Below are 25,363 nucleotides of genomic sequence, written 5' to 3' on the forward strand. Positions count from 1 at the left end.
TTATGCATCTTCACTAACAATGCTGTCAACAACATATTAAACATATTAACACAAACATCAGTGATAATCAAGGGTCACGGAATCGCAGGCTGGTGTGCAATGTCGTGAGTCGTATCTCATTTCAGTCTCATGCATGTTCAATCCCTCACAGTATTCATCCATGTATTCATCTTAAACAATATGTTAAAAAATCCTCCAACTCCCATATCATTAACACCTGAAATGACAGCTTTACACATTGTTTGCATGGAAGAATTTGTTAGACAGTATCAACCTATGGTAAGCCACAAATCATGATGACTAGAGTCATCCTCCAACAAGAAATGTCCACAAAAGTTGTACATGGCAAATGACCCAACAAATAAGATATCCACAAACAACCTACAACCACCATTCCTGACATGTCCTACATCCCAGCAGATGTCTAGGAAGAAAACAAGGAGAATAATGTCCTAGAGTTTGGCACAATGTTAATGCTCATAATTGCTGTCCAAGTTTTACTGAAGACAACATGAAGCCCCCAGAGTAGCTCGCATCAGCACTTGGGCCTTTCCACAGATCTCTATGGAAAGAAACCTTGCAATATTGTCTTTGTTGCAATCAATGGGGTCAAACTTTCTATGTCACTGGCAGAAAGTAGCAGGAGAGAAGTCATCGTTTATCAGTTTTTATTTTTATTATTATTTTTTTTTGTGAAAATGTGCAAGAAATAATCTATAAGTTAACAAAGATCCTAAGCCCAGACCTGAGAGTTTGAGTCCACTGTACATCGTCGTTTAGTACCACCGCCGCAAACAGGTCCTTACAACGGACTCCCATAGATGATCCAGACCCATTGGAAGGCCTAACGATGACAGTATTATCTAAGGTGGAACCAATCATGGCAACAGACATCATTTGGGTTCTACACACTATTCACAGAATGTAGCAAAAAGAGTCCCCATCACAGAATAGCAATGGTTCTGAATATGATTGACAAATAATGCATTCCGCTGCCCCCACCCCACCCCCGAAACAGATGAAACTGGTTTAACGTTATGCAGCAATACTGACAAGAGTAAGGAAAGGCGCATGACCTTACCTTCCTTCTACATAAGATTAGGTCAGTATGGTGGGTACGTTTTAATAAAACAATCATTTAAAAATCTATAATTTTTTGAATGTCCATAAGTCATGATCATTTTTCTGTAAATGTGCATTAGATTAAGCATGATTTCACGTCTCTCTCGGGCAGAATCCTGAAGAACCTATGTTGTCTTAGATCAGTCGATATAGTGATTGTTTAATGCTTTGTGTTGAGACAAAGCATTATTTTCTTGGACAGATCTCACCTAATATCTATGCTTGAAACTCCTTGTTTTTAAGGTTTCCCCCAGTTTACCCTAAATAAAACTTAGAGCAGTTATGACACGAAATCTTGTTAGGTGGACTATTCCGGGAAGGTCTTTTTGATAGTTTTGTTGTATTTCAAAACTATCCTAACACCCAGTTTCTTTACAACATTCACAACTCCAAGAGAACCTTCATGATAAGGGGGAACCAAAGTCTTGGTTGGTTTTTCACTATCTACTCTAAAGAATATTTTCTAACTGGTGTTGCGACAAACATCTGCAATCAGATTTGTGAGCCTATTAGTTTTATACCTCCTTACAAAATGAGTCACCAATGTAGTAGGCGAATGGTAATCGATTTCGTCTCGACTGACCCCTTCCAACCCTAAAAAGGGGGAGTGGGGGTGGCGGAGGTTCGTTGCACAACGAGGTCCCGGCCATGCCAAACCACCCTGGCTCCTTCACTCAAACATTTGGCTCATCAACCCGTGGGTGTATACACCTAAACTTCCTCCCTCCATCGGTGCATCAAAAACAAAACAAAAACTTACACGTACTCTCATCAATATTTTAGACGAGTAGGGGGATTCTCTCGGCCGAAATAAAATCGTCTGTCGAATAGCTTAACTACTACATTTCTAAATGCAACAAAAGGTTACGTCTTAGATTTTAACAGGCCAAGTTCATTTATTCGCGGCATAACCAAAGGTCATATTCTACAATGCATTTCATTGTAGTCTTTCCACTTCGAATATGCATCTCTTTTTAGTAAGTATATACTTTCTCCCTATACATGAAGTGTAACAGACTTACTGTGTGACATTAATATTAGAAACCTGCAACACAAAAGTCGTTTGAAAGACTTTTTATCTTACATGGATCTCTTGTTTGGGGAAGTTACAATTCAAAGGTCACACGGAAAAGGTTTCCCCCCTGTGTGGGTCCTTATGTGAGTTTCGAGGTGAGATGTTGTCATGACAGCTGTCGGGTAAATGTCACATTTGGAAGGGTTCTCTCCTATATGGGTCACCACATGATGCATCGCAAATGTCACACTGAAGGGTTATCTCCTGTGTGGGTCCTCATGCGACACCTAAGATCACATTTCGTTATGAAAGCTTTGTCGCAAAATTCACACTGGAAAGGCTTCTCTCCTGTGTGGATCCCCATGTGCTGTGTGAGATTACCCTTTGATCTGAAAGCTGCATCACAAGAGTCACACTTGAAAGGCTTCTCTCCTGTGTGGGTCATCATGTGGTATTTGAGATTACCCTTTGATGTGAAAGCTTTGTCGCAAAAGTCACACTGGAAAGGCTTCTCTCCTGTGTGGGTCATCATGTGGTCTTTGAAATGACCCTTTCTTACAAAAACTGCTTCACACAGCTCACACTTGAACAGCTTCTTTCCTGTGTGGGTCATCTGATGATATTTGAGGTCGCTTTTTGCAATGAAAGTTGCGTCACAAAGGTCACACTGGAAAGACTTCTCTCCTGTGTGGGTCATCACGTGACGCCGAAGATTTGACTTACACGTGAAGGCTGCGTCGCAAAGGTTACACTGGAAAGGCTTTTCTCCTGTGTGGGTCATCACGTGACGCCGAAGTTTTGACTTGCTTGTGAAAGCTGCGTCGCAAAGGTCACACGATAAAGGTTTTTCTCCTGTGTGGGTCATCACGTGACGCCGAAGTTTTGACTTGCTTGTGAAAGCTGCGTCGCAAAGGTCACACGATAAAGGTTTTTCTCCTGTGTGGGTCATAACGTGATATCGTAGTTCTGACTTCGTTTTGAAAGCTGCTAAGCAAAGGTCACACTGGAAAGGTTTTTGTCCTGTGTGGGTCATCATGTGACGTCCAAGACCTGCCTTTGTTGTGAAAGCTGCGTCGCAAAGGTCACATTGAAAAGGTTTCTGTCCTGTGTGGGTCATCACATGATATCGTAGCTCTGACTTGGTTTTGAAAGCTGCTGTGCAAAGGTCACACTGGAAAGGTTTTTCTCCTGTGTGGGTCATCACGTGACGTTCAAGACCTGCCTTTGTTGTGAAAGCTGCGTGGCAAAGGTCACACTGGAAAGATTTCTCTCCTGTGTGGTTCATCACGTGACGTCGAAGACTTGCCTTTGTTGTTAAAGCTGCGTCGCAGAGGTCACATTTGAAAGGCTTCTCTCCCGTGTGGGTCATCACGTGACATCGAAGATATGACTTACTTGTGAAAGCTGCGGTGCAAAGGTCACACTGGAAAGGTTTCTCTCCTGTGTGGGTCATCACGTGATATTTGAGACCTGCCTTTTTTGTGAAAGCTGCGGTGCAAAGGTCACACTTGAAAGGTTTCTCTCCTGTGTGGGTCATCACGTGACATCGAAGATTTGACTTACCTGTGAAAGCTGCTTCGCAAATGTCACATTTGAAAGGCTTCTCTCCTGTGTGGGTCATCACGTGACATCGAAGTGTTGACTTGCTTGTGAAAGCTGCGTCGCAAAGGTCACACTGGAAAGGTTTCTCTCCTGTGTGGGTCATCACGTGACGTCCAAGACCTGCCTTTGTTGTGAAAGCTGCATCGCAAAGGTTACATTGGAAAGGTTTCTCTCCTGTGTGGGTCATCACGTGACTTCGTAGCTCTGAATTTGTTCTGAATGCTGCTGTGCAAAGGTCACACTTGAAAGGTTTCTCTCCTGTGTGGGTCATCGCGTGACGCCGAAGATTTGACTTACTTCTGAAAGCTGTTTCGCAAATGTCACAATTGAAAGGCTTCTCTCCTGTGTGGGTCATCACGTGACGTCGAAGTTTTGACTTGCTTGTGAAAGCTGTGTCGCAAAGGTCACACTTGAAAGATTTCTCCCGTGTAAGGTTCATCACGTGACGTCTAAGACTTGCTTTTGCTGTGTAAGCTGTGTCGCAAAGGACAAAATGAAAAGGTTTTTCTCCTTTGTGGTTTATATATCTTTTGATACTACTCTTGTGGGATATATCTGCATCACGTCAGCCACAATGTGATACTTTTTCTCCGGTGTTAATAGCTAATGTATAGAATTTAAGATTGACTTTCCTATTGAAATCTGGATTGTCAAATCCTGCTCCTGAAAATAAAGATTAAAGCTTCTAAATGTCTGTAATCCTTTGTAGATAATGAGAAATTTATTGAACATAAAGTTGGAATTAAAAATCAAAATGTTTAAACATCGAAATACGTATAAGCACACTATGATAAATCCATATGTCGCAAGGAATACTGAGAAATAAACAGAAGAATATGTTTGCTGTCCTTTGACACTACTAACACCCTCCTACCAAATGCCTTCCTACACTCCTAGCAGAGACAGCCAAGTCTGTTGTCAATTGATATAAGTGTGATAATCAATCTATAAGTAAAACTACCAATCTAAGTTCCATAGTTTGGTAACAACTGGTCCTACATTGGCGCAGGAATTTCGAGACAAACGATGACAGACAGACACTGCTCTTTCTCCCATCACTATACTACAGGCGTGCGCAACATCTGCATTGGACCACGTTTCAATGACAATCCTAACATCAGGGGGTGAAAGAATTGTGGGATGATTTGTCGGTTTGTGTGGGAAGCGTTGGAATGAATTGCTGTGCCATTGGTCACTAGAAGGGACAGTGGTGTAATCGGTAAGCACGCCTGCCTGGACAGTGGAAGTCCCGGGATTCGATTACCGGGTGGTGCCAGCTTTTCAGTGACGCTCCCATCACACAATTGTTCGGTGATAGTGTTGGGTGACTTGCGACCACGAGTTGATGAAGAAATTTATGATGTAGTTCAAAGATATGGTACTTCAGGAAGAAATGAAAGTGGAGAGAATTTGTTGGAGACGTGTGTGGAGCAGCAGATGATGGTTGCAAGCAATCTCCTCCGAAATGGTAGGCTGGGTATCTATCGACCCCATGGATACTTGCATCAACCACTTTGGAGACCCCTGGTCTAGCCAGTACCTAAACAAACACGGCCTCTGCCAATAGTTTTACTCTTTTGGCGTCTAAAGCGGCTGAATAGATTGAGTTCTTGGTGTCTGCCGACTCCACGGGCTTCATCCTGCGACAGAATACCAGAACGTGTTATGGACAGAAGGATCTCCTAGCAGCTTTTTTGCTTTGTCACTGTAACCACTAGCCATTTAATGGCTCATGCTAACCAAACACATTGGAAGATGCCTCTTCCAATCGTGATGTCATGATGATAGATACAAGACAATCACTGATAAATTCAAAGTGTACACCTATACGATACAGTAATAGAATATATGTAAATTTTGTATATTTGAATACATCAACATGACATACGTTTTTCTTTGCCAAAGTCACAAAAAAAAAAAAAAAAAAAAATTGCTAAAAGTGATACACTACCGAACGTAGCCGCGGCGAGACCTTCGAGATGCCATGTTTGTTTTGATAGATGCCGAAGTCGAAGAAATTAAACTATGATAAATTGGTCTAACCTAACCTCCTACGAGGTTAGGTACCCATCGCCATCGTCAAAATGACACTGACGGGACTGGACAGACCACACAAATCTGGCCTTTCGAAGCTCTCGTCGCAGCTCCGTTCGGTAGTGTATTTGCTTTTAGGAAGATTTTTTTTTATATTGATTTCCGCTACGAAAAACATATATTACGTTGATATACTATAATTGATCAAATTAACATCTAATTCTGTATTTATATATATCGTGTAGGTGCGCATTTCTTTCGTAAAAACAATTACTTAATGCAACATGGAAAAGAAAACAAATGGCATGGGAATGTACTCAGTCGACTGGTCGCTAGTTGCCAAAATATGTTAACTGGTGGAGATGGTGAAAACATTGCCTGTAGGATCCACAGACTCTAACCATGAATGAAAAAAATGTACATATGTGATATCCGACTTCAGAAAAGATAATTTTATTGGTCTATATGAGCTTAATGCAATGGACTGGGGGGAAATTGGGTGAAAAAACAACATATATTATCAAAAGTTAAATTCCATTTAGGGATATCCTATTATTCGCAAATCACCCAAGCTAATTCATTCTGAAACACATTTCACAACATTTTTAATGTAGATTTGAATAAACTGTATGCTCTGTTTCAATCGGAAAGATAAGCTATAAAATAAGCACATTCTTCCCCTATTCTAACTACATACTACCCTACGCATTCTCGCTCTTTTACAGTTTGTTTTTTTAAGTGACATTTGTATGTTTTGTTTCTAATATCTGATGCAACTTTTGAGGCTTGTCACTGCTCTTTCTCCCATCTAAAAGTCTTTAACAAGGTTTGTAGTTAATACCAAAAATAATGTACCTGTTTAGGTGGACCAGCATTATACTTGTTAACAGCTGGACTTTGGAAGTAAACAATTTGAGCCACTATCACCAGCATCCTATTTGCTTTCTCTGGGGCATATATATAATGCTTAGATATTCTTAGGTTGTTACAATAAGATAATTTTCGTTCTCCACTTATTTCCTGTATGGTCTCCGTAATGAGTCATATTATCCTAGTAATTTTAAGTATCTATTATGAAAGAGAATAGACGTTTGGGAATGGATGCTAAGAGGAGACTGTATGAAGGAGTGATTGTGCCAACAGCACTGTATGGGGCAGAAACATGGAACATAAGAGAGGAAGAGAGAAGGAGTTTGAATGCGTTTGAGATGAGGTGTCTGAGAAGTATGATGGGGGTCACTGGCCTGATAGAGTGAGAAATGAGGAGGTGAAGAGGAGAACAGGGGTGGAAAGGAGTTGGTAGATAGGGTTGATGAAAGAGTATTTAGATGGTTTGGACACATGGAAAGAATGAATGAAGAAAGACTAGTAAAAGAGGTATGGGAGGCAGATGTGGAGGGAGTGAACATGAGGGGACGTCATAGGATGAGATGGATGGATGGGGTGAAGGGGGCTTTGGGGAAGAGGGGAATGTCTGTTGAGGAAGGATGGGAGAGGACAGAAGACAGGGGTGAATGGAGAATGGTTGTATATGGATGATGTTGTGATGAGGTGGAATGGGTGGGGGGATGGGGGGTGAGGTAGAATGTGTGAGAAAATTTTGATGTAGGCTGAAAGGATTTCTCCCCATCTTCTCCTTTTCTGCATGGGGGGATGGAGAGGGGGGGGGGTTCACTGATTTAATGAAACGGCCTTATGAAACCTATTGTTAAGGGTAAACAAGATCCCAAGTAATTAAGTTCTTTTAGACTAGTATATAATCTGACATTTCTGTCAAAGTTTCTAGAAAAAGTCATTCTTGATCAGTTAATGGAACATCTCCAGTTAGTGAATGCATTACCTGATAATCAGCTGGCCTATAGATGTCTTTATTCAATAAAGACTACTCTTTGCTCCGTTGTAAACAATCTGCTTGTACACAGGGATGAAGCCAAGTGTAATGTTCTGATTTTACTTGACTTGAGTGCTGCATTTTGTACTGTACTCCACAATGTATTACTTCAAAACTGGAAGAACACTGGAATTGAAGGTGATGTACTTAAGTATTTCAGGAGCTATCTTGAAAATAGATCTTATTGTGTACAAATAGGAATACCACTTTCCAACACTAAACATTTACAAAGAGGAGTTCCTCAGGGGAGTGTACTGGACCTTATTATCTTCTGTGTGTACACATGTGAACTCTCACATATGGAGTAAACATGGAGTTGACTTTAAACTATATGCCAATGATAAACAGTTTGATTTGACACTGGATGAACTAGTGAATTTTGTAGTTAAGATAGGTATGATAATGAAAGATGTGGGAAAATGGATGAATTTCAAGCAACTGAAGTTAAACGAAGATAAAACAGAATGTCTAATTGTTGGAAAGAGTAATAATCTTAGAAAGTTAGACATCTCTACTCTTCAGATTAATGGAACCTTAATGACTGTAGAAAAAGCAGTCAAAGACTTAGGTGTGATCATAGACTGTAATCTATCTTTCAAGGATCAAATCAATCAAATTGTAAGAACAGCAGGATATCATCTACGGAATATCTCATTTCTCAAAAAACATTTGGATGGAAATTCAATGAAAATGCTTGTTCACAATTATATTATTAGCAAATTGGACTATTGTAATTTGCATTATTATGAATTTCCTTATTATCTATTGAAGAAGTTACAGCTAGTTATGAACAGAGCTGCTAGACTCATAAAAGACCTGCCTCCCCATGACAGAATAACACCAGTACTCATTGACTTGCGTTGGCTGCCAATCAAGGCACGCATGATTTACAAAATTTGTGTCCTGACTCATCAGCCAGTGCTATTTGGTAAACTTAGATATTTAAGGAATTTACTGCAGGATTTACATCTTGATACCACTTTGGCTCGGGGACACAATGTTGAGCATCACAGGCTCTTTGAGCCCAGAGTTAACTTCGAAAAGGGTTTTAGAGCATTTAAAAAAATTGCTCCACGATTATATAATGAGCCACCTGGAAATGTCAAGAATTGGGCAAAATTTTAGTTGTGCACATCTATGCAATATGGCAAAAGAAAATGATCAATCTTGTAAATTATAATACATCAATGTAAAGTGTGATTTTCTTGGTGGAACTCAATAACAAAAAAAGTTGCTAAAACCTATTTACTAATAAAGTCACGGTGGTTGAATGATATCCCATGTTTGTTTTGATAGATGCCGAGGTCAATGACATGAAAGGACACTAAATCTGTCTATTCTAACCTACCTAACCTATGTAACCTAACCTACATTTAGTAATTCGGTACCTCAAATTCTAAAGATCATCCAGGTCATTGTCATGGATGCTGATGGCCTGTGATTATTGTTGCACCTCGGGCAATTAACTGATGAAGGCAGAACCCTGTGTTCTCTCATAAAGTCCAGGGAAGTCCTATTGTTTTTGTAACAGCACTTATTAACATCACCTGGAGTTGGAGAACACCTGGTCCAACACACGAAAGCCATCATCTAATTGACAGTGACTGGACAGATGACAGCATAGCATCCTAGCGCCTTCATCAGCAAATTTGCTTGAAGCACATTTTTTATTTCCACCAAGAATATCACATACTATGTTCATGTATTATAATTTACAAAAATAATATTTAATTTTCTAATGCTATATTGCATTGGTGTGCACAACTAAAATAACACCAAGAACTGTGAAACCTTGATAACCTTTGAGAATGTAATCAAGACTCATTTATTCAAGAAAGCAAATGATGTTATTGATATGTGCATTAATGATAATATAATCATTGGTGTTGATACTGTATCAATGACAGCCCAGTGGAGCATAGCATAGCCAGAGGACTGGGGCCTGGAACTTCATCAGTAGTAAACAGTAAGATGCTTGTCAGTCTCATGGCTCAAATTCTCTGAGTATTTTGAATCCCATTCACATAAGTACCATAAATAGTAATATTGGTGGCAATTATTTTTTAAACTGAGCGAACATCTTTAAATTTCCCAAGAGTTAGGTTAGGCTAGGGTTCACAACTGCAATTCTTACCTACATCCATATCAAGCTCTTAGTATTCTGAGCATTTCAAATACCACATATAAGTAATGCCAATTAATGGTTATGTCCATAAAAATTAAAACAAATTGACAGTCAAACAACTTGGTATATTAGATATTTGCCAGTCTCACACCTTCAGTTCTTATCTATATTAGCTAGTTGTTATCATTCTGAGTGGTCTAAACCCCATATGTAAATACCACAAACTAATAATAACACTAATAGAGATTTAAAAATAATACTGGTAAATATCTCTAAATTACCTAAATTTGACATTTACTTGATTTATATGGTGCGGTGCAGCCATCCCCCTCCACAATTTTTTGAAACCTTGGGCTTCTTTCAATGCAGTAATATCTAATTTTATTTCATTACTGACCTACAATATTCTTTCCAAAGTATCCAACACCAAAACAGCTACAAACATAATGCCTAATGGCCTCTAACTTCTAGCCATCAATGCAACCATGTAGGTTGTAGTTACCTGGTAAACGCCTTAAAATGACTTTTATATTACCTGTGTAGCTTCCCTTTTTGGTTTCAATCTTTGTGAACTTTCAGCGTTTCACAAATGTCCAAGGAATTTCAAATAGTCTTGAAACTGCGAGGCCACTTTTAGAAATGGCTTACCGGGTTCAAGTTTTGTATAAGATGTCCTATTTACTTCCGTGCATGTGTAACGCGCAGCACGCGCTTCAATGGGACATTTCGCATTGAGCGTTTTGATACCAGACACCGCCAGATTTTGTAATTCTTGCCGGAAAATAAATACTTTTTTGGGTAAGTATTATAAACTTACAGAGGTGTATCGTTGTACATTATTGTGTCTGAAATTTAAGTCAATTAATTTCATGATTGCAAACGGCACATAGCATTGTTTGAGCCTCTATTTATAATTACAGATGATATTCGTAAAACAGCCTATAATTGTATCAAGTCGAGCAATTTGTCATTTTCTACCGATTTCAATAAACTTATACTGATATATACTTTCAATTGAATGCACCAAGCAATAGGCAAATCTATGTAATGTATAGAAAATATAATTTTGCATCGAAGACCTAATATTTCCGGTACGATTACTAAAGCCCCCTCCACACGTACCATGACGCATCAGCGACTTGATGCAGTAGTCGTGTTTAAAATTTAACACTAGAGTCCGGACGGGCTGCATCACTGCGAATACCATGCGCTAGCAACCAGATCTCAGTCATCATTTGGCTTTCAAGTGATAAGGATGTCTACCGACCCTCTAATCATTTAATCATTAAACCACCACAGCTTTGGAGTGTATATATTTTTCGTGCCAGCACCAGACTTCTTTGATGCATTGATGGCAGTCATTTCCCTGTGAAACTGTGTTTTCAGTGTATGAAGTTTTTTGGTAATGTCTTCTCATTTCCCTGTGAAACTGTGTTTTCAGTGTATGAAGTTTTTTGGTAATGTCTTCATTCCGCACATTACATTTTGTTAAAGAAAATAAGTCAGCTTTCGATGTTTGTACTTTTTATATTTCTCATCTTATATTCCAAATGGCTGGGTACTGCTTTAGTAGCTTAATGTAATGTAATACAATAGTCTTCGTCCACTCGAAAGGCTTTGCGGAAGTTGCTTGTGCCATTGTATGAAACTAGAATAGCGAAGCAGAGCGCGTGCATTCCCTACCTTCGACTGTTATTGACACACTGCGCAGCAATTAGAAATCGGTACGCCCCATGACTGCTTTCATGATGCTGCGACGAATTGAAAGTCACGTTTTTCAACTCATCGCTTCAATACATCGCGCATCAAATACTCGTACGTCCGCCACCACTGTTGTTATATTTTATCTCACTGATTATCTTCATATACAGGACGTGACAGTGATATCCATTATTTTTCAACACTCTCAGATAAAATGCAAAACCGAAATCAACATTCTCTAATTTTTACTGCTTATACTTACTTCAGTAAAAATAATTACCTATTTTTAGTTTTATCTTATAATTAAATCAACAAAGCCTTATCACACACCAGTAAGTATAATCTATAACATTAAGAGTCATGTTTTTAATTCTAAATACACTTATGCAGCAATTTGTCGTATTTTTTTTTTTTTAAATATCGGTTTCCAAATTAGCTAAGTCACCCCTTTGCCTCATGAAATCTGAGACAATTGAAAATTCTAGCGCTAATAGGAAACTACGAGCCTGACTGCGAAAGGTCCCATTTGGTTTAATTTACTTTATTGACATCGCCTATACTCAGTTTTCCGTTCACTTCGTTCATCAATTTCAGTCCTGTTTCTATTATGTACATATTTTCATATTTATCTTCTATGTTTACTTTTTCGAAGACATTTCATTGCAACTTGATCTTCGTTAGTAATTTCCTTGAATTATTTTTACTTTTCTTTCAGTAAGTCGTGAAGTGCCTCTTTTTTTTTTTTATACAATTTGCACATCTTTTCTTCATGGATTTTCGTTCTCTGCCGTAGTTTTAGGGTGTTAAAGATTATACGGACAAGGTTGCCTGAATCTATTTTAGTTAAGCCCTTTACTTGGGCTCTTAAAATCATTACAGGTTTTGTTAGTTTAAAAGTGGGGATGATGGCGTTCCAAAACTATTTCATTTGTAATGTCGTACATTTATTATATTTATTATTTGATACTTAGTGAACCATTAATATATTAAGATATTATAAAAAAAAAAAAATCTTTATTTGTCATACTCAAGGATAGTTAGATTTGTTAAGTATCTGTATGTTGGAGATGAGGGTTGGAGAACTTTTATAAGACTCTATTGTTGTTATTAAGAAAATAGACAATTTCAAAAAGGAAAGACAAGATAAGTTTCGTTGCCACCACCAGAGATTTTTTTTTTTTTTCAAAAGAACTGCTCATAAACAGAGCACATGGTGCCCAGACATGGGAATTAGTATCCGGTAAGACATTTCTAATAACATTTTAGCAAGTGTCATCCACTGAAATAGATAAGATGGAACAACTTCAGAAGGCTAAGAAAGCCGCAGAAGGGTGGTTGACTAGGGCTACAAAGTAGATGGACGTTTACTAGTAAGAGATCCACTTGCTACCCCTAGTGAACTACTAGAAGCATTAGAGAAGTTTGATAAAAGGTTGTCTAAGCTAGAAGAAATTAAAGGTCAGGTAGAATTAGAAATCGATCCTAACCTATTAGAAGATGACCTTGGTCAAGCAGATGCAGCAAGGCAGAGGGCTAGGACAACAAGAAGGCGATGTGCGAGGAGTACCGAGGTAACAAGCAAATCACGTAATTTTTTTTTTTTTTTTTTTTTTTATTATTTTTTTTACACTTTCTCTTACTCGTTTCTCCCCTCAAAATCTGAATATATAAGGAGTCAGATGTTTGTCCACCTCCGTGATTGCATGATGAGAGTACGGAGCAGCCTCCCTCATCACAGGATCACTGACCCTGTGCACTGCGGCGAAGGAGTGGAGGTGTTGGCCAGAGAACTCCAGCTCGCCTTGCTTGGCGAAACGTTAGATATACTGGATCCCATACACCGCTTTAAGCATTCTACAGGCAATAATCCAAGTGTTTCTTTGCATATCATCATTCTGATGGGGGGGAGGGGGTAGCAGACATAAGTTGCTTGTAGCCAAAATGTGTCTCCACACCTGGTGCTTCTTCAGTGGCAGAAAAGTATCGAGAGACTTTTCTATTACACTTCCCTATGACGGCAGACTCTGAGGGACAAGTCAATAATCCAACATCATACAACGACATGTTGGACATGAGGGAGGGGGGGGGGGGTCAACGCCGCTCGTGACACCAATGGCGGCCAGGAGCCACAGTCTGGGTTTAGGATCAGGCCATCAACACTTGGAGCAAGACCAGTAAAGCAGAAGCATCGCTCAACAAAGTATATATTACAGCCGAGGTGGCTGGGGAATTATATGTAATTCCTCTTTATGTCTTTGTTTTACCTTTTCTTTCGTTAGCGTCTTTCCAATCCCAGTATGAGATTGAAGCATGTATTCTTAAGCCCTTACGTGTTTGTCAGATTATCAGGCCAACACTCTTCTATCACCACCCAGTTCCAGTTTGATCACCATGTTGTCAAGGTCTATAAATAAAGGAGTCACCCATTTAAGCAAGACCTTTATTCAAAACTTATATAATATTGAGACAAGAACGTTTTCGTTACGTGCATTAATGTTGATATTATTCAAGGGGGAAACAATCATGACAACAAACATCATATCACTTCACTCTCCAGATCGTCACCGTTGCCAACAAATATTTCATAAGAACTGTATCTTCAGTTTCCTACATACTTGCACTGCATTCCATAATACATTATGCATCTTCACTAACAATGCTGTCAACAACATATTAAACATATTAACACAAACATCAGTGATAATCAAGGGTCACGGAATCGCAGGCTGGTGTGCAATGTCGTGAGTCGTATCTCATTTCAGTCTCATGCATGTTCAATCCCTCACAGTATTCATCCATGTATTTAAAATCATCTTAAACAATATGTTAAAAAATCCTCCAACTCCCATATCATTAACACCTGAAATGACAGCTTTACACATTGTTTGCATGGAAGAATTTGTTAGACAGTATCAACCTATGGTAAGCCACAAATCATGATGACTAGAGTCATCCTCCAACAAGAAATGTCCACAAAAGTTGTACATGGCAAATGACCCAACAAATAAGATATCCACAAACAACCTACAACCACCATTCCTGACATGTCCTACATCCCAGCAGATGTCTAGGAAGAAAACAAGGAGAATAATGTCCTAGAGTTTGGCACAATGTTAATGCTCATAATTGCTGTCCAAGTTTTACTGAAGACAACATGAAGCCCCCAGAGTAGCTCGCATCACCACTTGGGCCTTTCCACAGATCTCTCTGGAAAGAAACCTTGCAATATTGTTTGTTGCAATCAATGGGGTCAAGCTTTCTATGTCACTGGCAAAAAGTAGCAGGACAGTAGTCATCGTTTATCAGTTTTTATTTTTATTATTATTTTTTTTTGTGAAAATGTGCAAGAAATAATCTATAAGTTAACAAAGATCCTAAGCCCAGACCTGAGAGTTTGAGTCCACTGTACATCGTCGTTTAGTACCACCGCCGCAAACAGGTCCTTACAACGGACTCCCATAGATGATCCAGACCCATTGGAAGGCCTAACGATGACAGTATTATCTAAGGTGGAACCAATCATGGCAACAGACATCATTTGGGTTCTACACACTATTCACAGAATGTAGCAAAAAGAGTCCCCATCACAGAATAGCAATGGTTCTGAATATGATTGACAAATAATGCATTCCGCTGCCCCCACCCCACCCCCGAAACAGATGAAATTGGTTTAACGTTATGCAGCAATACTGACAAGAGTAAGGATAGGCGCATGACCTTACCTTCCTTCTACATAAGATTAGGTCAGTATGGCGGGTACGTTTTAATAAAACAATCATTTAAAAATATATAATTTTTTGAATGTCCATAAGTCATGTTCATTTTTCTGTATGTGTGCATTAGATTAAGCATGATTTAATCACGTTTCTCTCAGGCAGAATCCTTAAGAAACTCGCTATGTTGTCTAGATCAGTCGATGTGGTGATTGTTTGATGCTTTGTGTTGAACCAAAGCATTATTTTCTTGGATATATCTCACATTATTTATATGGTTCAAACTCCTTGTTTTTATTTTTTTCCCCCAGTTTGCACTGAATAAAATCTAGAGCAGTTATGACACAAAATCTTGTTAGGTAGGCTGTTCCGGGTCTTTTTGATAGTGTTGTATTTCAAAACTATTCTGACATTCAGTTTCTTTACAACATTTAAAACTCCAAGAAAACCTTCATGAAAAGGGATAACCAAAGTCTTGGTTAGTTTTTCACTATTCTAAAGAAAAAAATCCTAACTGGTGTTACGACAAACATCTGCAATGAGATTTGTGAGCCTATTATATCTATACCTCCTTACAAAATGAGTCACCAATGTAGTAGGCGAATGGTAATCGATTTCGCCTCGACTGACCCCTTCCAACCCTAAAAAGGGGGGTGGGGGTGGCGGAGGTTCGCTGCACAGCGAGGTCCCGGCCATGCCAAACCACCCTGGCTCCTTCACTCAAACATTTGGCTCATCAACCCGAGGGTGTATACACCTAAACTTCTCCCTCCATCGGCGCATCGACAAAACAAAAACTTACACATACTCCATCGTCTGTCGAATAGCTTAACTACAACATTTCTAAACGCAGCAAAAGGCTACGTCTTAGATTTTTACAGGCCAACTTCATTTATTCGCGGCATAACCAAAGGTCATATTCTACAATGCATTTCATTGTAGTCTTTCCACTTCGAATATGCATCTCTTTTTAGTAAGTATATACTTTCTCCCTATACATGAAGTGTAACAGACTTACTGTGTGACATTAATATTAATAATTTGACAGAAACCTGCAACACAAAAGTCATTTGAAAGACTTTTTTTTTTTTTTAACTTATGTGGATCTCTTGTTTGGAGAAGTTACAATTCAAAGGTCACACGGAAAAGCTTTCTCCCCTGTGTGGGTCCTTGTGTGTTTCCAGGAGTGATATTTTCATGACAGTTTTCGGGTAAATGTCACACTTGGAAGGGTTCTCTCTTGTGTTGGTCACCACATGATGCGTCGCAAATGTCACACCGAAGGGTTTTCTCCTGTGTGGGTCCTCATGTGACACCCAAGATCACATTTCGTTATGAAAGCTTTGTCGCAAAATTCACACTGGAAAGGTTTCTCGCCTGTGTGGGCCCCCATGTGCTTTGTGAGATTACCCTTTGATCTGAAAGCTGCATCACAAGAGTCACACTTGAAAGGCTTCTCTCCTGTGTGGGTCATCATGTGGTATTTGAGATTACCCTTTGATGTGAAAGCTTTGTCGCAAAAGTCACACTGGAAAGGCTTCTCTCCTGTGTGGGTCATAACGTGATATCGTAGTTCTGACTTTGTTTTGAAAGCTGCTGAGCAAAGGTCACACTGGAAAGGTTTTTCTCCTGTGTGGGTCATCACGTGACGCCGAAGATTTGACTTACTTGTGAAGGCTGCGTCGCAAAGGTCACACTTGAAAGGCTTTTCTCCTGTGTGGGTCATCACGTGACATCGAAGTTTTGACTTGCTTGTGAAAGCTGCGTCGCAAAGTTCACACTGGAAAGGTTTCTCTCCTGTGTGGGTCATCACGTGACATCGAAGTTTTGTCTTACTTGTGAAAGCTGCGTCACAAAGGTCACACGATAAAGGTTTCTCTCCTGTGTGGGTCATAACGTGATATCGTAGTTCTGACTTTGTTTTGAAAGCTGCTGAGCAAAGGTCACACTGGAAAGGTTTTTCTCCTGTGTGGGTCATCATGTGACGTCCAAGACATGCCTTAGTTGTGAAAGCTGCGTCGCAAAGGTCACACTTGAAAGGCTTTTCTCCTGTGTGGGTCATCACGTGACGTTGAAGTTCTGACTTCCTTGTGAAAGCTGCTGTGCAAAGGTCACACTGGAAAGGCTTCTCTCCTGTGTGGGTCATCATGTGACGCCGAAGGCTTGACTTGCTTGTGAAAGCTGCGTCGCAAAGGTCACACTTGAAAGGCTTCTCTCCTGTGTGGGTCATCATGTGACGTCCAAAACCTGCCTTTGTTGTGAAAGCTGCGTTGCAAAGGTTACAATTGACAGGCTTCTCTCCTGTGTGGGTCATCACGTGACGTTCAAGACATGCCTTTGTTGTGAAAGCTGCGTCGCAAAGGTCACACTGGAAAGGTTTCTCTCCTGTGTGGGTCATCACGTGACGCCGAAGATTCGACTTACTTCTGAAACCTGTTTCGCAAAGGTCACACTGGAAAGGTTTCTCTCCTCTGTGGGCCATCACGTGACATCGAAGTTTTGACTTCCTTGCGAAAGCTGCGTCGCAAAGGTCACACTGGAAAGGTTTCTCTCCTGTGTGGGTCATCATGTGACGTCCAAGACCCGCCTTTGTTGTGAAAGCTGCGTCGCAAAGGTCACATTGAAAAGGTTTCTCTCCTGTGTGGGTCATCACGTGAACTCCAAGACTTACCTTTGTTGTGAAAGCTGCGTCGCAAAGGTCACATTGGAAAGGTTTCTCTCCTGTGTGGGTCATCATGTGACATCGAAGTTTCGACTTAGTTGTGAAAGCTGCGTCGCAAAGGTTACAATTGACAGGCTTCTCTCCTGTGTGGGTCATCACGTGACACCGAAGATTAGACTTACTTGTGAAAGCTGCGTCGCAAAGGTCACATTGGAAAGGCTTCTCTCCTGTGTGGGTCATCATGTGACGTCCAAGACCTGCCTTTGTCGTGAAAGCTGCGTCGCAAAGGTCACATTGGAAAGGTTTCTCTCCTTTGTCGCAAAGGACAAAATGAAAAGGGTTTTCTCCTTTGTGGTTTATTATATACCTTTTGAGAATACTCTTGTGTGATATATCTGCATCACGTTAGCCACAATGTGATACTTTTTCTCCGGGGTTAACAGCTAATGTATAGAACTTAAGATTGACTTTCCTGGTGAAATCTGGATTGTTAAATTCTGCTCCTGAAAATAAAAATTAAAGGTTCTAAATGTCTGTAATCCTTTGTAGACAATAAGAAATCTATTGATTATAAAATTGGAATTAAAAATCAAAATATTTAAACATCGAAATACATATAAACACACTATGGTAAATACATATGTCGTATGGAATACTGAGAAATAAACAGGATATGTTTGCTGTCATTTGACACTACGAACACCCTCCTATCACACAATTGTTCGGTGATAGTGTTGGGTGACTTGAGACCACGAGTTGATGGAGAAATTTATGATGTAGTTGAAAGATATGGTATTCCAGGAAGAAATGAAAGTGGAGAGAATTTGTTGGAGACGTGTGGAGCAGCAGATGGTGGTTGCAAGCAATCTCCTCCGAAATGGTAGGATGGGTAGCTATCGACCCCATGGGTACTTGCATCACCCACTTTGGAGAGCCCTGGTCTAGCCAGTGCTAAACGAACACGGCCTCTGCCAATAGTTTTATTCTTTTGTCGTCTAAAACGGATGAATGGATAGTTCTTGGTGTCGGGAGACTCCACGGACTTCATCCTGCCACAAAATACCAGAACGTGTTATGGACATAAGAACCTCCTGGCATCTTTTTTGCTTTGTCACTGTAACCACTAGCCATTTAATGGCTAATGCTAACCAAACACATTGGACGATGCCTCTTCCAATCGTGATGTCATGATGATAGATACAAGACAATCACTGATAAATTTAAAGTGTACACCTATACGATACATTAATAAAATAATATATATAAATTTTGTATATTACAATACATCAACATGACATACGTTTTTCTTTGCCAAAGTCACAAAAAAAAAAAAAAAAAAATGCTAAAAGTGATACACTACCGAACGAAGCCGAAGCGAGACCTCAGAGATGCCATGTTTGTTTTGATAGATGCCGAAGTCGAAGAAATTAAAGTATGATAAATCGGTCTAACCTAACCTCCTACGAGGTTTGGTACCCATCGCCATCGTCAAAATGACACTGACGGAACTGGACAGACGACACAAATCTGGCCTTTCGAAGCTCTCGTCGCAGCTCCGTTCGGTAGTGTATTTACTTTTAGGAAGATTTTTTTTTATTATTGATTTCCGCCACGAAAAACATATATTACGTTGATATACTATAATTGATCAAATTAACATCTAATTCTGTGTTATATATCGTGTAGGTGCGCATTTCTTTCGTAAAAACAATTACTTACTGCAACATGGAAAAGAAAACAAATGGCATGGGAATGTACTCAGTCGACTGGTCGCTAGTTGCCAAAATATGTTAACTGGTGGAGGTGGTGAAAACATTGCCTGTAGGATCCACAGACTATCCACGAATGAAAAAAAAAATGTACATATGTGATACCCGACTTGAAAAAAGATAATTTTATTGGTCTATATGAGCTTAATGCAATGGACTGGGGGAAATTGGGTGAAAAAACAACATATATTATCAAAAGTTACATTCCATTTAGGGATATCCTATTATTTGCAAATCACCCAAGCTAATTCATTCTGAAACACATTTCACAAAATTTTTAATGTAGATTTGAATAAACTGTATGCTCTGTTTCAATCGGAAAGATAAGCTATAAAATAAGCACATTCTTCCCCTATTCTAAATATACACTAACCTACGCATTCTCGCTCTTTTACATTTTTTTTTTTAAGTGACATTTGTATGTTTTGTTTCTAATATCTGATGCAACTTTTGAGGCTTGTCACTGCTCTTTCTCCCAACTAAATGTCTTTAACCCATTAAACTGCGATGGCAAGATCCTTGTCATTTGGTCAAATAAAACAAAAAATCATAAAACACCAAAATGTTTGATCAAACAGCACCAGAAAAGTATGACGTCAGTCGTCATATTTTTCTGGTGCTGTTTGATCAAACATTTTGGTGTTTTATGATTTTTTGTTTTATTTGACCAAATGACAAGAATCTTGTCATCGGAGTTTAATGGGTTAACAAGGTTTGTAGTCCATACCAAAAATAATGTACCTGTGTAGGTGGACCAGCATTATACTTGTTGATAACAACTGGACTTTGGAGGTAAATAATTTGAGCCACTATCAAAAACATCCTATTTGCTTTCTCTGGGTCATATATATGATGCTTATATATTCTTAGGTTGTTACACAAAGATAATTTTCGTTCTTCACTTTTTTCCTGTATGGTCTCCGTAATGAGTCATATTATCCTAGTAATTTTAAGTATCTATTAAGAAAGAGAATAGACATTTGGGAATGGATGCTAAGAGGAGACTGTATGAAGGAGTGATTGTGCCAACAGCACTGTATGGGGCAGAAACATGGAACATAAGAGAGGAAGAGAGAAGGAGTTTGAATGCGTTTGAGATGAGGTGTCTGAGAAGTATGATGGGGGTCACTGGCCTGATAGAGTGAGAAATGAGGAGGTGAAGAGGAGAACAGGGGTGGAAAGGAGTTGGTAGATTAGTAAAAGAGGTATGGGAGGCAGATGTGGAGGCAGTGAACATGAGGGGACGTCATAGGATGAGATGGATGGATGGGGTGAAGGGGGCTTTGGGGGAAGAGGGGAATGTCTGTTAAGGATGGGAGAGGACAGAAGACAGGGGTGAATGGAGAATGGTTGTATATGGATGATGTTGTGATGAGGTGGAATGGGTGGGGGGGATGGGGGGTGAGGTAGTATGTGTGAGCAAAATTTGACGCAGCCTGAAGGGATTTCTTCCCATCTTCTCCTTTTCTGCATGGGGGGACGGAGAGGGGCGGACGCTGATTCAATGAAGCGGCCTTGCTGTGGATGTGCTGTGCCTTGAGACACTGCTCCTGACCCAGGGCAGTGGACAAGGTGCAGGGATGACCCGTCATCCAGGAGGTGCTAAGATGAGAGGGAGGGTGGAGGGGAGTGGAGTGTATTTAGGGATGGTATGGGTGGGAATGATTTTATGCCTTTTTCTTTTTGGCTACCTCCCTTGTAAGGGGGGAAAAGCCTTGGTATATGTATGTATGCATTAAGAAAGAGCAAAGATTCATGAGATGGCATCAGCGACTTGTGCATTCTTACATGTGGCTTGAGAAAACAAAAGAAGTGGTGGAGTTGGAATTTTTCTCTCAATCATTCAATAAAATTATGAAGAAAAAGACTGTAAAATGGGAAACTTTTGAATTAATAGAGGTTTACTGTGAAATTGTTAGCAGTAAAAGTATTTTTATCTTGGTATATCAGCCTTTGCATTCAAGAGTTACTGTGTTTATTGAAGCGTTTCGCTTGAATATTGAATCTGAAGATGTTAAAAATTCTTCAATCACTCACAGCTTTTATGGAGATGATGTACTTATTTAATCTTAACGACAAAGTGAAAGAGGTGACTTTTGAAGATGGTCACATATTAGATCTTGTTTTTTTTCTGTAATTATGATCTTGTTCAGATGATGTGTGTTGATGAAGCATGCTGTATATCTCCTGTGCATAAACTTATAACTTTTAAAATTACATATTTGAAAGAGGTGGTATCTAAAAAAGGATTATGTTTCAACTTGAAAGGAATTTTCAACCAAAACTATTGGTGAATTCTGTCATATGGAGAATTTCTGAGGAAAAAGATGAAATATGTGACCAGGGGTTAGTGAAACCTGACCACCAATGCGTAACCTGTTATGTTATATAATAAGATTACAAGAGATGAATATAATACCATGTGCCCTTTGGTTGAGAAGGATATAGTGGTAAAGGATAATGTACATTGGTTTAATGTTGAAATAATCAGGAAAAAAAAAGAGAGAGAAACTATGGCAAAGATATTTAGATAATAAAAAATCAGTCTGGTAATGAAAAAAAAAGAGGGGAACACTATAGAAATAAAGTGTTGGAGACAGGATTAAACATCAAACTGTATATCATGCTGGATAATCTGAGTGGAAATAAAAAGGTTATGAGGTTGCCTGATGGATTTGCTGATGCTTAATCAGTATGTTTCTTGATTTCTTTGGGGGAAAAAAAAAAAAAAAATGAAGATGTTATTAGTCAGAAGCCTTATGTGGAGCATACAATCCCTGAAATCAAGTTATCACATTTCCATCAAGTACATGTGTATGTAGTAATATCTATCACACAAAGAGTGAAATTCACATACTGTGCTAATGACCCATTACTAGTGAGTGATATGAAGAGAAGTGAAAATTTTAGTGATTTGTTAAAGACTTTGACTGATATGGTTAATATGAACACCAATAAGAATATTTTTCCTGAGAGTGAAAAAAGGGCAATTATGAAACCTATTGTTAAGAGTAAACAAAATCCCCAGTGAAGTTCTTTTAGACCAGTATTTAATCTGACATTTCTGTCAAAGTTTCTAGAAAAAGTCATTCTTGATCAGTTAATGGAACATCTCCAGTTAGTGAATGCATTACCTGATAATCAGCTGGCCTATAGATGTCTTTATTCAATAAAGACTACTCTTTGCTCCGTTGTAAACAATCTGCTTGTACACAGGGATGAAGGCAAGTGTAATGTTCTGATTTTACTTGACTTGAGTGCTGCATTTTGTACTGTACTCCACAATGTATTACTTCAAAACTGTAAGAACACTGGAATTGAAGGTGATGCACTTAAGTATTTCAGGAGCTATCTTGAAAATAGATCTTATTGTGTACAAATAGGAATACCACTTTCCAACACTAAACATTTACAAAGAGGAGTTCCTCAGGGGAGTGTACTGGACCTTATTATCTTCTGTGTGTACACATGTGAACTCTCACATATGGAGTAAACATGGAGTTGACTTTAAACTATATGCCAATGATAAACAGCTTTATTTGATACTGGATGAACTAGTGAATTTTGGAGTTAAGATAGGTATGATAATGAAAGATGTGGGAAATGGATGAACTCCAAACAATTAAAGTTAAACAAAGACAAAACAGAATGTCTAATTGTTGGAATGAGTAATAATCTTAGAAAGTTAGACATCTCTACTCTTCAGATTAATGGAACCTTAATGACTGTTGAAAAAGCAGTCTAAGACAGAGGTGTGATCATAGACTGTAATCTATCTTTCAAGGGTCAAATCAATCAAGTGGTAGGAGCAACAGGATATCATCTACGGAATATTTCATTTCTCAAGAAATATCTGGATGGAAATACAATGAAAATACTTGTCCACAATCATGTCATTAGCAAATTAGACTACTGTTCTATTATGGACTTCATAATGATCTATTGCAGAAGTTACAACTAGATATGAACAGAGCTGCTGGACTCGTAAAAGGCCTGCCTCCCCGTGAAAGAATAACACCAGTACTCACTGACTTCCATTGGCTGCCAATCAAACCACGTGTGATTTACAAAATTTGTGTCCTGACTCATCAGCCAGTGCGAGTTAGTAAACCTAGAAATATAAGGAATTTAATGCAGGACTTGCATCTTGATACCCCTATGGCTCTGAGATAATGTTGAGCATCACAGGCTCTTTGAGCTTAGAGTCAACTTGGAAAAGGGTTTTAGAGGATTTGAAAAGATTGTTCCACGATTATATAATGAGCTACCTGGAAATGTCTAGAACTGTGATACCTTGATAACCTTTAAGAAAGCACTGAAGGCACACTCATACAAGAAAGCAAAGGATGTTATTTATATGTGCATTAATGATAATTATCAGTGTTGATGCTATATCTATGACAGCCCTGCAGAGCACGGCATAGCCAATGGAGAGGGGTCTGGAACTTAATCAATGGTAAATGGTTCATGCTTGCCAGTCTGGCAACTGAAATTCTGAGTATTTTGAATCCCATACACAAGTACCATAAATAGTAATATTGGTAGCAATTATTTTTCAAATTAAGATGAGCAAACATCTTTAAATTTCCCATGAGTTAGGTTAGGCTAGGGTTCACAACCGCAATTCCTAACTATATCCATATCAAGCTCTTAGTAGTCTGATCATTTCACACCCTACATATAAATAATGCAAATTAATAGTTATCTTGGTGAAATAATAGACAGTTCAATGTATTGGTATAATACAGATATTTGCTGGTCTCGCCCCTTCAATTCTTACCTATATCATTAGCTGGTTGTTATCATTCTGAGTATTCTAAACTCCAGATGTAAATACTAGACTAGTAAACGTCTCTATATTTACCTAATTCTAAATTTACTTGATTTATATTGCGCTTCTATTAGCTTTTGGAAAATACAAAACTACTTATTTTTTGAAGGGCTGTTGTTATATGAAATGTTTTCATTGTTTTGTGTATCCCAAACCCACCTCTCCTTGGAGCCACTCCCCTCCATAAGTTTTGAAACGCTTGGCCTCTTTCAACGCAGTAATATCTAATTTTATCTCATTACTGAGCTACAGTATTCTTTCCAAAGTATTCGGCACCAAAACAGCTACAAACACAATGGCCTCCAGCTGCCAGGCATCAATGCAACCATGTAGGATGGAGTTCGCTGGCGAACGCCTTGAAATGACTTTTATATTGCCTGTGTAGCTTCCCTTTTTGGTTACAATCTTCGTGAACCTTCAGCGTTTCACAAAAGTACAAGAAATTTCAAATACTCTTGCAACAGTAAGGCCACTTTTAGACATTGCTTACCAGTTTGTATGCCATGTCCCATCTCTCTCATCCGGTCTCACAATTCGCCGACCAAACCCAAACAATGAGGGTTTTTTGCTCAAATACACAATTCTATATAAAAATTTAGCACGTGGTTGCATTATTTGACCTATTTTCTTTAAAATGTGTGATTTCCATATAATTTGATCAAAGAAAATTTGCATTTTTATCCTCTGCAAAATTACCGGCCACAGCTACGAATAACGTCCGACTCACTAATAGCCGACCAAACCTTAACAAGGACGGTTTTTGCTGAAATGAACGATTTTATATAAAAATTCATCATATGGTTGCATTATTTTAGCTATTTTCTTTGAAATTTGTGATTTTCATGTAATTTACCCTAAAAAGAAGTTGTTTTTAACTTCTGCTGCAAAATTACTGATC

The 25,363-nt window shown here is 39.0% G+C and overlaps 1 protein-coding gene across 1 annotated transcript; it reads right to left on the reverse strand.

The window, feature by feature from the left end:
- LOC143030263 (uncharacterized) lies at positions 1-24,988 on the reverse strand. The gene is made up of 12 exons (XM_076193419.1): positions 24,956-24,988; positions 23,663-23,745; positions 22,769-22,945; positions 16,483-18,368; positions 14,408-14,585; positions 13,446-13,514; positions 8,632-8,698; positions 8,443-8,528; positions 4,037-4,213; positions 2,388-2,953; positions 2,145-2,167; positions 1-22 (listed from the first exon to the last, which is right to left on the reverse strand). The coding sequence occupies exons 4-12, from the start codon at positions 18,106-18,108 to the stop codon at positions 1-3; spliced, it is 2,814 nt and encodes a 937-aa protein (XP_076049534.1). The 5' UTR covers positions 18,109-18,368; positions 22,769-22,945; positions 23,663-23,745; positions 24,956-24,988.
- Between the last annotated feature and the right edge of the window lie 375 nt (positions 24,989-25,363).

The sequence above is a fragment of the Oratosquilla oratoria genome, chromosome 12, assembly GCF_046742065.1.
Source record: "Oratosquilla oratoria isolate Oo_2021 chromosome 12, ASM4674206v1, whole genome shotgun sequence".
In the NCBI taxonomy this organism is placed as follows: Eukaryota; Metazoa; Arthropoda; class Malacostraca; order Stomatopoda; family Squillidae; genus Oratosquilla; species Oratosquilla oratoria.